Raw genomic sequence first — 16,504 nt, forward strand, 5'->3', positions numbered from 1 at the left:
GCACCTCCAGGTCTCCAGTTCACTCTGAACATGGGATGAGCGGAGAAGAAACCTCATCCCCTCCATCGGGCTCCCGCCTAGGATGGATCTCATCTCCTACACAGCTCCAGCTAGGGTTCTCTTCTCCAGGAACGCATCCCCTTGGCTGACAGGAGGGCGCCCCCTCCTGTACACAGGGCAGACACATAGCCAGTGCTTAATAAATCTTGGGGACATGAACAAAAACATTCATGTGTTTTATATATATAGCATGCCAAATAAAACCCACATCTAGAAACAGACGAGTCAATACAGTGTGGAGCCCTATCCTACAGTCACAGGAAAGCCACTAGGCCCCTATGACAGCTTTTGCAGTCTGTCAGCCTACCCAGTATCACAGTGTGGGCCAAGGCTAATGGTGTTCTCTGCCCAGCTACTCACTGCACCAGAGCCAGGGACCAAAGTGCCAAAATGGCTCCTGCCCACCCCACCAGCTGCTCTCGAGAAATGGTTGCTCATAGGCACAGTAAAGACATTCAAGGGCAGAGCCAAGGCCCTTGAGAGGCCCCAGAGAACGCTTTTTATTTCTTTAAAATCAACAGGAAATGGAGCTGGGGAGATGGCTCAGTGGCTAAAAGCATTTGCTGCTTTTGCAGAGGACCCGAGTTTGGTTTCCAGCACCATCACAGCAGTTCACAAACACCTGTAACTCCAGGTCCAGTAGATCTGATGTCCTCTCCTGGCCTCCTCTGGCACCAAGCACACACATGGTGTACAAATATACACATAGACAAACATTCACACACATACAATCATCTTTTAAAATAATAATATAATAATAATAACAATAGTGATAATAAAATCTGCAGAAAATACACAAATCGAGTTACAGTCATCGACCAAGGCAGACAAGCCCTGGAGTTTAGATCAGCGTTCTGATGGAGATAAGAGAGGCCCTGTGAATTCACTCCACCTTGGAAACCCCATACTTCTAGCCAACCACGTCTCCTGCCCAAATTAAACAGTAATTACCAAGGTCAGGAAAAGGCCTTGTCGGAACAGGTTTGTCCCCAGGCTGAGCTCAGTCTTGAACCCTATGCCCTCACTCCCCCCTGCCCTCCGCCCCCGTGCCTATAAATGCCCAGCCTACCTCTCCACCAGCCAGTGCTGAGCGCCTGACCATGTTGGGAATTACAGTCCTCGCTGCCACTATCATAGTAGCCTGCGGTAAGCTCGGGAGTGGGGACAAGCTACATCCAGCGGGCTGTAAGATCAAGCTGGCCTTGGGGTTTCCTCTGCTCCCCAAGAAAGGCACTTTGGGGTCCTATGTGGGTTCAGCTACTGAGCAGCTGTGTGTCAGTTAAGCCACTTCCAAACTAGAAGGTCCTGGAGAGAGGATGAAGAGCACCCTCTAGGGAGTGAGGCTTAGACAGGGGGCCCTGAGCAAGGTCCACAGTAGGAGCTTCAAGTGGCTGTGTTCACTCCAGGGGGCCGCTGGGCCTGCCTTTCCCAGCTGTGTCTCCCTCTTGAGGGCTCCTTTGCTCTCCCATTTTGGCGGCTTCTTCACAGATTACCAACTGAGGGGTTCAACAGGGCTTGGTTTGGTTTTGGCAAGTGAGAACACCTGATTAGGAGTAGAGGGGGGCTCTCGAGATGCAGGAGCAAACTGGACCATATACAAGTATTAGGTTTGTCCATCTCTCTCCATTCAACAGTGGGGACACACAGGTCCAGTGATGCTCAGTACCCTGCCTCAGGGCCACATGCTACCTAACACCCATCTGGCTCACCTCAGCGCACACACGCCTAACCACTCCACACGACTTCCTAGACATGACAGTGTGGGACTCTGTGTAGTCCACGCTGAATGCTCCCCCATACGCACACTGTACTGTGACCCACAAAAGGCATCTTCCGTCCCTCATAAGTGCCGGTCACCTGCCTGTTGCTTTCACTATATGAAGCATCCTTCCTCCTTCTGTGTCACGTGGCTCAGGAGACTCTCGGATCCAAGTCTGAGCTTCCCACCTGTCACCCCCTGGGGAGCGGAGGGGGGGGAGAGTGAGGGCAGCTGCTCACCTGCACTCCCCTCTCCCCCCAGCCTCCAGCTGTGGAGATCCCACCTTCCCACCCAATGTGGCAACCAGGGTGGTAGGAGGAGATGATGCCATCCCCCACAGCTGGCCTTGGCAGGTAAGCACTTTGTGAAGCAGATGCAGAGGTCGGAGGGACATGGCTGGGGATCCCTGGAGGACTAACGTGTGGTCCTTTTACAGATCTCTCTTCAGTACCTCAGGGATGGCACTTGGAGGCACACCTGTGGGGGCACTCTGATCACCAACAGCCACGTCCTCACCGCTGCCCACTGCATCAAGTGAGCGGGGATGACCCTGGGAGACCTGAGCATCTAATGCTCCAGGCACTGGGCTCTGATAGCTGTTTTCCTCTGCTAACCAGTTGCTCACTGATTCAGTTGAAAACATTTCTTGTGCACCTGCTATGTGTCCAGAAACAGCAAAGGAGACAAAAGCCGGCCTCTGGGACTATTTTTGTTGGAATATTCTATTCCACTATTCTAGTGAAAGGTAGAGCAACAGATGAACAAGTAAATATGTAACAAACAAAAAACGAGGCTGGCAGAGGGGAAAGATACAATGTGATTCTGGCTCAGTTTAAAAGAAGACGGCCCAGAACTGGGAGGGAGTAAAAACAGTAAAATAAGGGAGCTGGGCTATAGCGTAGTTGGAGGAGTTCTTTCTTAGCCTGCGCAAAGCTGTGGGCTGACTCCCCAGTGCCACAGGTGGGCTGGTACCTGTAGTCCCATCCATTGAGAGGTGGAGGAAGGAAGATCCTAGGTTGAAGGCTATCCTCGGCTAAGATATCCTTGCATTTGAGGCCAACCCGTGCTAAAAAGAAGAAAGAAGGAAAGGGAGTGGGCAGTGAGGAAAGGAGGAAAGGAAAGAGGGAAAAAGGAAGAAAAAGGGAGAAGGAAAGAAACATAAATGGATCTGGGGGAAGAGCTCTCTGAAAAGGGCAAAGACAGGAAAGAAGGCTGGGGGATCTGTGGGATTCCAGGAACGGCCAGTGTGAAGGAGGCGTTTGATGCTTGGGAAACCCTGGGGCAGCCTTCTACTGGGAGCAGAGTGTGAGGGTTGGGGGTGTGTGGATGCAAGGACTACAGTTTGACTGGAGAGAGGCAGAGTTGTGGGAAGGGCTTTCAGGTGCAGTTAGCACCTGTTTTAGGAGATGATGAACAGTCTGGGGAAGTCAGGTGTGGTGGCTCTTGCCTGCCATCATAGGGCGGGAAGGCCTTGTCATAGGGAGCACAGAGCCAAGCAGGAGTCACTCCTGTGGCTACTGCCATGTGGAAGCCAGAGGCAATGGCAGTTTGGCTTCTCCTAGCCTGCCAGTCTAGGGCAACAAGGCCGTACCTGACGCGAGTCCCTGGCTGTAAACCGCAGGTCCTTTTTCCTATCTTGCACAGGGTGGATCAGAACAGATACTCCCTTTTCCACAAAGCCCTACTACAGTGAGAGGACCAGGTCACCAATGCTCTTAGTTTCTGGTTGGCCCTGCCAGAGGCCACTTGACATCTCTCTTTCTACCTTACAGCAAAACCTTAACTTACCGAGTGGCTCTGGGGAAGAACGATTTGACGGTGGAGAATGAAGAAGGTTCAGTGTACTCAGGGGTGGACACCATCTATGTCCATGAGAAGTGGAACCCCCTCTTTGTGTGGTGAGTGCCAGCCCTGGGCAGCATGGGAGGAGGGTCCCCAAGGTGGAGCCACAGAGTCTGACCCCTGTACTTGGCATGCCCAACCTACAGGGTCACAAGATGACACCCATTCAGTCCTTCACGTTGATCAAAGATTAGGGTTAAGTACATATGGCATCTCTATCTCCAAGACCCCCACCAAACTCTTCTAGAATTTAGCCAGCCAGAGGCTGAGCCAAGTGTCACCTATCCTGAGCACAGGCCCGGATTGCAGCAGGCATGTGAGGCACCTAAGCCTCACAGCAGCCCTAGACAAGGAACTAAAACTCAGGAGAGGTTAAGAAATATAGCCCAGGAGAGAGAGAGGGAACTGGGATTGACATGTAAAACAAGCTTGTTTCTAATTTAAATTAAGAGAGAGAGAGAGAAGAAGAAATATAGCCAATGTGGAGTGTGGTGACACAAGCCTTTAATCCCAACACTCAGGAGGCAGAGGCAGGCAGAGGAAAGTGGGTCTCTGAGTTCAAGGCCAGCAGTTCCAAGACAGTCAGAGCTATGTGGAGAGACCCTGTCTCAAAAAAGAAAAAAATCTCTGGGTGGTGGTGGCACACGCCTTTAATCCCAGCACTTGGGAGGCAGAGGCAGGCGGAAATCTGTGAGTTCGAGACCAGCCTGGTCTACAAGAGCGAGTTCCAGGACAGCCTCCAAAGCCACAGAGAAACCGTGTCTTGAAAAACAAAACAAAACAAAATCAAACAAACAAACAAAAAGTAAAAAGAAAAAATCAAGACCCCAAACCTACTGGGGTCTTGGTACATGTCTTTAATCTTTAATCCCAGAACTCAGGAGGTAGAGGTGGATCTCTGAGTTCAAGGCCAGCCTAGTCTACAGAGCATGGTTCAAAGACAGCCAGGGCTACACAGAGAACCCCTGTCTCAAAATAAAAAAAAAAAAAAGAAATGAAGGAAGGAAGAAAGAAAGGAAGGAAGGAAGGAAGAAAGGAAGGAAGGAAGGAAAGAAGGAAGGAAGGAAGGAAAGAAGGAAGGAAGGAAGGAATGGAGGGAGGCAAGAAGGAAGGGGAAGGAAGAAAAGAAGAAAGACAGAAAGAAACAAAGAAAAAGAAAGATGTCCCACGTCATTCTCATATATATATCCCTGTGAATGTCTGCCAGGGTCACCAATCTTTCCTGTGGCAACAGAGACTATTTAAATGAACCTGAACATGCCTTTGCCATCACTTGGGACTTGCTACAGCTCACTTTCCAGGGGTCATGACCTACGGTGGTTCTGAACATTTCCATTCTGTTAAGCTGTCATGAACTGGCACATGAGGAGACGTCACATCTAAGGTGACAGGTGTAGCTACTAGAAAGGTCACTTAGGACTGGGAAGGTTGCTGCATGGCCAAGAGCACTTGCTGAGTGTCTTAGTCTGGGTTTCTGTTGCTGTGATAAACACCACGAGAAAAAAAGCAACCTGGGAAAGAAAGGGTTTGCTAAATGCTTCCAGGTAACCGTCCATCACTAAAGGAAGTTGCAGCAAAAACTCAAGCAGGGCAGGAGTTAAGACAGGGTTTCTCTGTGTAGCCCTGGCTGTCCTAGAACTTGATCTGCAGACCAGGCTGGCCTCGGACTCAGAAATCTGCCTGCCTCTGCCTCCTGAGTTGCTGGGATTAAAGGCGTGCACCACCATATGCTCGGCTTCCAGCCTGTTTTTGTCATCCGGGGCCACCAGCCCAGGGATGGCACCATTCACAGTGAGCTGGGCCCTCCCATCAGTCATCAGAGACTTGCCTACAGGCAAACCCTATGAAAAGCATTGTCTCAATCAAAAACCCCTCTTCCCAGATTAACTTGTGTCAGATTGACATCAAATTTCACAGCATACGGTGCAAGCCTGAGGACCTGCGTTCAGATCCCTGGCACCCACATTAGAAGCTGTGCGTGGCTGGGAGAGAGCGTCTAACCTCATTCTGTGGGAGGTGGAGGCATGGGGATGGCTGGCTGCCAGGCTCACTGGTGAGAGTTGTCTCCAGGGAATAAGGTGGAGCTCGAGAGAGCAGGACACCTGAAATCCCCCACACATGCATGGGCACACACAGACACTCACACAGCCATTTGTCCTCCACTTGCCGTAAGCTGCGACTAGGGGTTTATGGGGGAATCCCTGGGCACCAAGGCTTGACACCCAGCAGCAACTTCTACACACTTGCTGAGCCTCTGCTCTGCATTCCAGGAATGACATTGCCATCATCAAGCTGGCTGAGCCCGTGGAACTGAGTGACACCATCAAAGTGGGCTGCATCCCAGAGGAGGGCGCCTTGCTGCCTCAGAACTACCCCTGCTATGTCACCGGCTGGGGTCGCCTCTGGAGTGAGTACAGCCTGTACCAGGCCATCCCCGAGGCTTCCTGGAGGAGGTGCCACTCAAGATCAGTCTCCCACATTCTCCCTCCTGCCTGATATTTTCATAGATTTTAAACCATTTTATAATAACAGTAAATAATATTTATTTACTCAGCCCAGGCCATGTGACAAGCATGTCACAAGTAAGTGTGGTGGGTGATATGAGGATTAAATAGGCTAGAACTCATCGGGTATTTAGAACAGAAACTGCCTCATTGCTCCAGCCACATAAATAAATGAAAAACATGCCTGTGATCCAGAATTTGGAAGGTGGAGGCAGCAAGAGCAGGAGTTCAAGGTCACTACATAGGGAGTTTGAGGCCAGCCTGGGCTACATGAAAACCTGTATCAAAATAATAAATAAATAAACTAACCAGCTAACTAAAACTGTCCCCTTAGGGGTAAGGAGGTTAGATCTCACAGCAAACCAATGCCCAAGCAGATGCCAGCTCAATTAGACAGTTAAATGGACATTAAAGCTTTGCAAGACTTAGAGAAAACACAGGCTATCCCTTAAGGACATCCTAGGCAAAGAAAACCTTCAGCTACGTGCAGCTAAGATGGAGTTCTGGGAGGAAATGACTGACAGTTGAACCCTCAAGATCCCAGCTGAGGCAGAGGGATCACAGGTCAACCTGCCTCAGTATAGAGTGAGTTCGAGATCAGCCTCAGGGAGACTCAGGACAACTCAGGGAGACCCTGTCTCAAAATAAAAAGTTAAAAGAAGCCTGGGGATACAACTCAGTGGGAAAACTGCTTGCCTAGCATACTCAAAGCCCTGGGTTTGATCCCTAGCACACCAAAACAGGAGGAAGAGGGGCAAGGTCGGACTCCAAACTAAACACACATAGTCTCTAAGGGACCATGACCCAAAGATTTGCACCACCCTGATCAAGGGCACACTCACGGTTCCCACAGTCTTCCATGCACCAAATTTGCCTTTGCCAGGTCCCCCTCTCCTGCTGGCTGGAGGCCAGAGCTATGTGGCTGGGCTAAGGGCACAGGCTGACCCCCTGGCACGGCTGCTCTCTCCCCAGCTGGTGGTCCCATTGCCGATGTGCTCCAACAGGGCCTGCAGCCCATAGTGAGTCACGCCACGTGCTCCAGATTGGACTATTGGTTCATCAAGGTCAGGAAGACAATGCTGTGCGCTGGGGGTGATGGCGTCATCTCAGCCTGTAACGTGAGTGCCCTGACCCCACGCTAGGGGGCAGCAGGGAGGTGGGCAGAGCAGGGTAGGATGGAGCAAATCAAACCCCTCCCTCCAAGAAGCCAAACCCTGATGGATCAATCCTGCAGGCCTAGGGGAAAGCTGCCACTCCAGCCCACCCCTCACTACTTACCCCCAGTGCATGGGGAGAGGCAGGGAGCTGGACATGAGCAGCTCAACTTTTCAAGCCCCAATGGAGCCAACAACTGGGTGGGCTGCTGAAGCATTCTATAAAGTGGGGGGCCCCCACAGGGGAGAGGTGGCTCAAAAGGTAAAAGTGACTTGAGCGTGATCCCCACAACCCACATGGTAGAAGGAGAGGACTAACTCCCACAGCTGTCCCTGATCGCCACACATGCACTGTGACATGTATGCGTGCGCGCACACACACACAGACACACACACACACACACACACACACACACACACACACACACACACACACACACACACACACACACACACACACACACACACACACACACACACACACACACACACACAGACACACACACACACACACACACAGACACACACACACACACACACACACACACAGACACACACACACACACACACACACACACATGCACACAGACACACACACACACACACACACACATACAGACACACACACACACACAGACACAGACACACACACACACACACACACACACACACACATGTACATATACACATCAAAAAAAGAGGCCATAGGAACTACTTCACAGAGCCGCTGAGATACTAAATGGACCTAGCAGCATGAAGTGACTTCCTTCATATTAGACTCTTAAAAGTTCCATGTGCCAGTCCAGGGAGACAGGGATTCAGGGTATGACCAGAGCCATGGAACAGCCAGGACAATGAGGGACTGTCCATTCTGAAACACACAACCCTCTCCCCATACCACCCTCCCTCCTTTCCCAGGCCTCTTTAGGGTCCCCAACCTCTTTGATCTCTGGGAAGTTCACAGAAGCTTACACACAGTGACCTGAACCATCAGGGAAACTGTGGCAGAGGAGGTTGGCTTCATCCCAGATCTCAGCAAACCAAAAGCTATCTGACACCTCGGATGAGGCCTACACTTTTTTTTCTTTTTTTTTTTCTTTCGTTTTTTTGTTTTGTTTTGTTTTTTGTTTTTTCGAGACAGGGTTTCTCTGTGTAGCTTTGGAGCCTATCCTGGCACTCGCTCTGGAGACCAGGCTGGCCCTGAACTCACAGAGATCCGCCTGCCTCTGCCTCCTGAGTGCTGGGATTAAAGGCGTGTGCCACCAACGCCAGGCATCCCTACACTTTCTCTATCACTATCCCCACAGCTAGCCTGAGGCCTAAATAATAGGTATGGAGGTCAAGGGCCAGCTCACATTCCCACAGCAGCCAAAGCTAGCCTCTGGGGGAGGTTTGGAGCTGAGGCCTGCTGCTCTGATGCAGGGAGACTCCGGTGGCCCACTGAACTGCCAAGCAGAAGACGGCTCCTGGCAGGTGCATGGGATCGTGAGCTTTGGCTCCCCTAAAGGCTGCAACACAGTCAAGAAGCCAGTGGTCTTCACCCGTGTGTCTGCCTACAACGAATGGATCAATGAAGTAGGTGTCCCCTGCACCCCTTCCTGTGCCTCCTGAACCCTGCTCTGTGCCGCTGAGCCCAATTCCTCATGTAGCCTCTCCTTTACTGGCTCCTTCCTGGATATAGCCACTGGACATGACCCACCTTCAAGTTCATTCTTCCATTCAATGAGAAACCCTGGCTAAAGCCTTCTTGAGTAGGCCTTGAGTCGAGAACGGGAGGGGGATTCACAGAGGGGGCACATGGGTGGCCACTTAAAGGCTTAAGGGTGTGGGGACAGAGGCATTCTGGGCAGGAGGCCCCCAATAGGTATAGGATGTGTCCTAAGCCCACATGCACCATGCTCTGAAAAGCTGGGAGCCCCAGAGCCTTTGTGTAGAGACCAGGCCCAGCCATGCCGTTGCTGGGAGCCCACTACCCTGAAGAGCCTTGCTCTGCCCCGGAAGGTAGCATGTCCCAGAGTCACTCATCACGGCTTCTGTTCCACCAGAAAATACAGCTGTGAAGAATCGGTTCCAGAAACCTTGCAGCCCACCTCCCAACAGCAATAAAGCTCCTTCCATGACTGCCTGGGTACATTCATTTATGCCTTCTGGGGGTTCCTGGGTCTCTGAGCACTGGAAACATACCCTAGGCCAGGCCACAGAGATGTTAAAGGCAGGTGTCACCATGTTAACAGGAGGCAAGCATGTAGCTTGAGAGGCCAGAATTAAGGTCTAGGGCCTCTGGCTGCAGGTGGAGGCAGGTGGCTTCTCAAAGCCAGGCCACACTGCAGGAAGACAGGAAGACGCATGCATCTCAGAGACAAACATTAATTTGCTCTCAGAGTGCCCAGCAGGTTCCCTCCCACCCAGCACAGCCCCAGACCGCAGCTGTTGGCCAGCGGTGTCTGATTGGAGAAGTGTCTGATGAATCCTGGCCCTGGGTGGTACAGGACGAGGAGGCCCCAGACCCACCCACAGGCTTGAGGAAAGCAGCGGTTTCCACAGTGGGACAGGAGCGTTCTCAGGAGGCAGATGAGACTTAAGACTTGAGTATCCAGGGTCTGGAGAGATGTCCCAGCTAGGCATTCATCCCATGAAGAGGGACCACTGGCCTGGGATGTTCCTGAAGGTGTGGGCATTTGTCTTAGTTGGGGTTCCTGTTTCTTTGATGAGAGACCATGTCCAAAAGCAAGTTGGGGAAGGAAGGATTATTTGGCTTACACTTCCACATCACAGTTCATCATCTAAGGAAAGCAAGACAGGAACTCAAGCAGGGCAGGAACCTGGAGGCAGGAGCCGATGCAGAAGCCATGGAAGGTGCTGCTTACTGGCTTGCTCCCCATGGCTTACTCAGCCTGCTTTATTATAGAACCCAGGACCGAAGCCCAAGGATGGAACCACCCACAACAGGCCTCTCTCTTTAGTCACTAATTAAGAAAATGCCCAACAGCCCAATCTTATGGAGGCATTTCCTAAATTGAGTCTCCTCCATCTCTGACGACTATAACTTGTGTCAAGTTGACATAAAACTAGCCAGCACAACTGAGCCCATTGTCAACCCGACACACAAACACATCACGGTGAAGCCACAGCCTTTCCTTTCTTGTTCATCCCCAAGAGTACACATTAGTATGAACATCACGATGTAAAATCCCAGTCTTTCAAATTCAAATGCTTTAAAAGCCAGTCTATTTAAATCCAAAGTCTCTTTTAAAACCTAGAATCTCTTTAAAAATTCAGTCTCTCAACTGTGCGTTCCTATAAAATCAAAAATAAATTAAATGCTAATTAAATAATCCTTACTTCAAGAGGGAAGAACCAGGGCACAGTCACAATCAAATCAAAGCAAAACCAAACTCCAACTGTAAATAACTCAGTATCCAACGTCTGGGCTCCACTCACCATCTTCTGAACTCCTCCAAAGGGCTTGGGGTCACTTCTCCAGCTCCGTCCTCCCCCTGCACCACACACAGCTCCTCTTCCAGGCTCTGGCTGGTTCCACTCCACTGCTGTTGCTGTTTTTTGTGGTCATCCATAGTACTGGCATCTCCAAAACCTTTGGGTTTTCTGCTGCGACTGGGCTGGACTTTCACCAATGGCCTCTCCTGGGCTCTCTTCAGGGATCTAACCCTGCCACACAGTGCCAGGCCTGAGCTGTTCTCCATGACCCCTTCACACCTTCAAAACCAGTGCCACCTCGGTGACTCTTACCCTACCAAGTTTGGCAGCCAATGTGAGCTGCAACCTCGGCCATGTCTGAAACACAGTGCTTCTGTGTGCTGACACTCAGATTCCATCTCAGCAATGCTGCTCTCTTCTTTTTCTTTCTTTTTTTTAAAGATTTTATTTATTATTATATATACAACATTCTGCTTCCATGTATATCTGTACACCAGAAGAGGGCACCAGATCTCATAATGGATGGTTGTGAGCCACCATGTGGTTGCTGGGAATTGAACTCAGGACCTCTGGAAGAGCAGTCAGTGCTCTTAACCTCTGAGCCATCTCTCCAGCCCCCGCTGGTCTCTTCTTAATCACCACTAATTTCTCAACTCCAGCTGACCGACATCAAGGATCCCAGCAGAGCAAAGATTCCACTTTAGTAGCTCTGTATCTGGTTAACCATGGCTGATTCCTCAGCCCCAGTTAGCCAGAACCACAGAATCATTTGTTTTTGTTTTTGTTTTTCCTTTTGGTTTTTTAAGACAGGGTTTCACTGTGTAATAGCCCTGGCTGTCCTGAAACTTGCTCTGTTGCTCAAGCTGGCCTCGAACTCAAAGATCCACCTACTTCTGGACCTACAGAATCTTAATTCAAAATAGCAAACGGCCCTGATCGAGTCTTTAAACTTCCTTCGGAAACTTCACAGGCCAGGGCTCCATGGTTGACACGCTCCCAACCTTCTCATCAAGCTCCATAGAGCAGCCCGCTGAGATCTCAACTCTCATGGCTTGTCTAGCCCAACTTCTACCTCTGCAATCATCTGAAAAAGCCGTGACCCCTTTGGAGGTCACATATCAGATATTTACATTATGATTGGTGACAGAAGCAAAATTAGTTATGAAGTAACGACAGAATGATTTTATGATTGGGGTCTCTACAACATGAGGAACCGATTAAAAGGTCACAGCAATAGGAAGGTTGAGAACCACTGCCCCACAGGCTGGTCTACAGCCTCATCTTTTGTTTGTTTGTTTTCTGAGACAGGGTTTCTCTGTGTAGCCCTGGCTAGCCTGGAACTCTCTGTAGACCAGGCTGGCCTTGAACTCACAGACATCCGCCTGCCTCTGCTCCCAAGTGCTGGAATTAAAGGAGTGCGCCACCAAGCCCAGCCCCTACAACCCAATCTTTCTGGAGGCATTTTCTCAATCGAGGCTCCCTCCTCTAATGACTGTACCTTGTGTCAGCACACCCTCTACGGGGTGGGGGTGGGGGGGGGGGCTTGTGTCAGCACACCCTCTACGGGGGGGGGGTGGCTTATGTCAGCACACCATCTACCGGGGGCTGCGCTGCAGTTCCTTCTGCAGCTACTGACTAGTCCATTCACGGTCCTGCTTCTTCCGTCAGGTGTCAGCTGCTGGACCAATGGTGATGGGCCTCCCCTGCCCTGGGGTGCCATTTTCAGAAGTGTCCTTTGTTACTCAGAAAGCGATGGGGTGTAAGGGTCCCCAGGTTCAGAGAAGATCCTTGCTGTGCAGTAGACAGAACAGTGTGTGTGCACGAGGGTGCGTGTGTGTGTGTGTGTGTGTGTGTGTGTGTGTGTGTGTGTGTGTGTGTCCAGAAACACAGACCAGGGGAGCTACCTTAACCAAAGTCTGTTATCAGCGACAGTCCAGGAGGGCTTCCTGGAGGTGGCGATGTCCAAACTGGTTCTTAAATTTGGAGTAGAAGTTTCCTAAGAGTATTGCCGGTTGTTTGATCTGTGCTGCATCCCCAGACACCTTCTGTCAGTCCTGTCTCTAAGTGGTATGTGCCACATGCTTAACTCTTGCTGCCCAGGTCCCTTGCTGGTAGGAAACTAGAGGAATCAGTTCTGGCCAAGAGAACATAATAATGAAATAATCTAATGTTTGATGAGCTCTGTCCCTGTGGGTTTTACACTCATCTCAACTCCCCAACACAAGCCTGAGAGGCTGGCTGTCATCACACACACCCCATTTGACAGATGAGAAAACTAAGATCAGAAAGATCTAGTGACCTCCCAGGGTAGCTTAACTAGAAAGAGGAAGAGCTCAGATTCAGGCGTTGCCAGTCTGGCCCCAGAGCTCATGGACTGGAACGCAAATGTAAGAAGGAAAATCTTTCCTAGAAGGGGAACCCAACACATATTGATGCTACACCAGCATGATGGCTGGAGCTGAGGCAGCCATCTTGTGGCCCTGTGACCTGAAGCAATACCAGCTCAGACCTTGTTGAACTCAGGCTGCAGATCTGGGGCCAGCAGCCATTCCCCTCTGAATTTCTTGGCTGTGTGGATAAAAATAAACCTGCATTTGTTTTAATCACCATCATTAACTCTTCGTTTCTTTCTTTCTTCTTCTTTTTTTTTTTTTTTTTAGATGAGGTCTTAATGTATAGCCCTGGTTGGCCTGGATCTTTCTATGTATACCAGGATGGGGTGTGGTACTCACTGAGATCCACCTGCCTCCTCCTTCCAAGTGCTGGAATTAAGGCTAGCCTGCAAAGCCTGGCTAATCCTCAGTTACTTAGGGCAGCAGAGCAGAGGAAGGGGAGGGAACTCCAACAGCTGCTGTTGCTAGAACATGGTCGGGTGGGAGGGCGGGCAGGCAAGTATGGTAAGGTGACAAGCCACCCTAGGCTGCCCTGGACTGAGGAGTTTCCCAAGATGTCAGAGTTCTAGTGCTAAACCTAGAACTTGGTCACCCCAGCAAGGAGAGCCGGAGTAAGGGCTACCCGGGGACTGACCAAAGGCCCCCTTCCTGAAGCCCCCATGCTGTGCTGGAGTGGCTGAGTCTCAGAGGGCAACTCGGGAGCCCACACGGCTTTAGACAGAGAAGTGATCACCGTGGTCACAGGTACACACTAAAGCCCTCGGGGGAGAGGGCAGGGCGGAAGCAGAGAGGTTGCTGTTCAGTACTATCTATGGAACCAAACAGAGGCCATTGTTATGAGCTCAGTTCATGCAAAAGCCCATCACAGCTAGGCCGGTTGACTGTAGGTATTCCCTCTTAGAAGGAGGCGGCGTGTGAGGATGTATTTAGGGAGTCCACAAGAGCCCAGAATAAAGGGAAGTCAGATATTTATTGAAGAATCAGTCACAAATGACAAAGCAAGGTAGAGAACCGACGAGGTCTTCCGCACTTAGCTGCTGGATGCTGCCATTCTCCTTCAGATGACAACCCAAGAGAGAGCCAATGCTTGCATCCAGTCCACATGTAGCCTCTGAGCCCCACCCCGAAGGGGCCGGTACCTCAAAGACTAATGGCTGAAAGAATTCCCGAAACAGGTGTGTGTGTGTGGGGGGGTGTGTCATCAGATCCACTGAGTAGCCAGCCATTTGATTGTGATTCTGCTCTAACTGCCTGTGGGTGGCTTTGGCATCTCAGAGAGGGGGACACAGGCCGTCAAGGTAGGACTGAAGGGGAGGGGCTCCATCTGCAGAGCTTCGGGAAAGCCATCATCCATGCTGAGTGCAGACTTCTCAGTGTGGCTGCTTTGCTCCTGTCAGAAACCTTTGCCCATGCTCTGGAAGCAAGCCCCCAAACCCCATTGGTTCTGCAGCATGAATGTGTTAGAATCAAACTGGGGTTTGTCTTTGGGGAGAAGGTGACAGGCATAAATATGCTTTTAGCCTCCAAGTCATCTCTCCAGACTATTCCTGTAATTGGAGACAGACTTTCACTTCGTACCTGAGGCTGGCTTCGAACTCAATGCCTGTGGCTCCTGTTTAACATGGTGCTAGCTAATAGAGCATTTTTTTTTTCCAAGATAGTAACCCTGGCTGTCCTGGAACTCAGTGAGATTTGCCTGCAGTGAGAGATTTCCCCGGGGTGAAAACTCTCACAACAGAGGCCAAGCTAGGAGGCTGCTGCGATGGTCCAGGGAAAAGGTAATGTGGTCTGCATGGTGGAAAGAAGAAAGGGAAATACCAGGTGATCATGAGCTGAAGATGTAGCTCAGAGGTAGAGTGCTGGCCTAGCACGCGTGGGGCCCTGAGTTCAATCCCCGTCTCTACTATTGAGTAGAGAAGTATTCTCTCAGTCCCCAACTCTCTAGAATACATTTTAAAGTATTTTTTAATGTTTTTAAAGGAGTATGCCACCACTGCCCAGCTGTTTATTTTATTTTATTTTTTTATTTTCATGTGCATTGATGTTTTGTCTGCATGTATTTCTTTGTGAGAGTATCAGATCCCCTGGAACTGGGGTTACAGACAGGTAGTTGTAAGCTGCCATGTGGAATTGAACCCAGGTGCTCTGGAAGAGCAGCCAGTGCGCTTAACCACTGAGCCATTCTTCCAGCCCCAATTTTAAAGTACTCTATCGGACAGGGTGTAGGGGTGTTCCCCTTAGGTCCCCATGCTCAAGAGGCAGAAGCAGGCAAATCTCACTGAGTTCCAGGACAGCCAGGGTTACTATCTTGGAAAAAAAAATATGCTCTATTAGCTAGCACCATGTTAAACAGGAGGCACAGGCACTGAGTTCGAAGCCAGCCTCAGGTACGAAGTGAAAGTCTGTCTCCAATTACAGGGATAGTCTGGAGAGATGACTTGGAGGCTAAAAGCACTTGCTGCTCCTGCAAAGGTCCCAGGTTCAGTTCCCAGCACCCATTACAGTTCACAACTGTCTGTAATTTACTGGGGGAAAAGACTTACTTTGCCTATGGCTTCTGAGCATTGTGGCAGAAAGGCATGGCTGGGCAGCCAAGTTCATGGGGGACATGAAGCAGAAAGGAACAGTAACAGGAATTGGGTAGGGAGAGACAAATACCTACTTCCTCCAGCCGGGCCTCACCTCCCCCAGGCCCACCTCATCCTAATTGCTTATTGAAATCTTGAATCCACAGATGAATGAAACTGTGGAGGAGGCCAGAGACCACCTGGCCAAACCCTTTCCAGAAACAACACAGACACGCCCAGACCAGAGGTGTGCTTCATAATCTCTTAAGTGACTCTCAAGTCAGTCAGGATGACAGTCAGGACTGATCATCACAGCCTGAGGAATTGGGCTGGGCCCAGTGTAATCACTGGGGTCCCCATAAGGATGAGATAGTCACATCAGAGACTTGAGGATGAAGGGCGACGCTCCCCTGGGGGGTCAAGGAGACATGAACACAGAGGAGGGTCGACAAGAGATGCAGGCAGTTACCAGGAGCTAGGAAAGGTCCTGATGAGTGGTTCTCAACCCGTGGGTCATGACCCCTTTGGGGACTGAATAGCAGTTGTCTGGCACACCAGATCTTTACATTGGGATTCAGAGCAGTAGCAAAATCACCATTATGGAAGTAGCAATGATAATAATTTTATGGTTGGGGGCCACCACCACAAGGGTCTCAGCATCAGGAAGGCTGAGAACCGCTGTTGCAGATGACTCTCTCTGCAGCTTGCAGAGAAAGCCAGTCCTGCTGACACATGACTTGGCCTGTGGGATAAACTGGACCCCTTATCTCCACAACTTTAAGATGAG

General features: G+C 50.5%; 1 protein-coding gene across 1 annotated transcript; it reads left to right on the forward strand.

Moving 5' to 3' along the window:
* The first annotated feature begins 1,160 nt into the window (after positions 1–1,160).
* Ctrc (chymotrypsin C) lies at positions 1,161–9,081 on the forward strand. Its single transcript, XM_035438881.1, has 7 exons — positions 1,161–1,206; positions 2,081–2,172; positions 2,256–2,353; positions 3,592–3,717; positions 5,932–6,068; positions 7,138–7,283; positions 8,742–9,081. The coding sequence occupies exons 1-7, from the start codon at positions 1,161–1,163 to the stop codon at positions 8,928–8,930; spliced, it is 834 nt and encodes a 277-aa protein (XP_035294772.1). The 3' UTR covers positions 8,931–9,081.
* Positions 9,082–16,504: the final 7,423 nt, after the last annotated feature.

The sequence above is a fragment of the Cricetulus griseus genome, chromosome 2 (genome assembly GCF_003668045.3).
Source record: "Cricetulus griseus strain 17A/GY chromosome 2, alternate assembly CriGri-PICRH-1.0, whole genome shotgun sequence".
Taxonomy (NCBI): Eukaryota; Metazoa; Chordata; class Mammalia; order Rodentia; family Cricetidae; genus Cricetulus; species Cricetulus griseus.

Excerpts from the sequence above, each read along its gene's own strand:
- Ctrc (XM_035438881.1), top strand. The coding sequence starts at position 1,161 with ATGTTGGGAATTACAGTCCTCGCTGCCACTATCATAGTAGCCTGCG. Across the intron at positions 2,354-3,591 it reads ACCGCTGCCCACTGCATCAA|CAAAACCTTAACTTACCGAG; the intron begins GTGAGCGGGGAT and ends TCTACCTTACAG. Across the intron at positions 3,718-5,931 it reads TGGAACCCCCTCTTTGTGTG|GAATGACATTGCCATCATCA; the intron begins GTGAGTGCCAGC and ends TCTGCATTCCAG.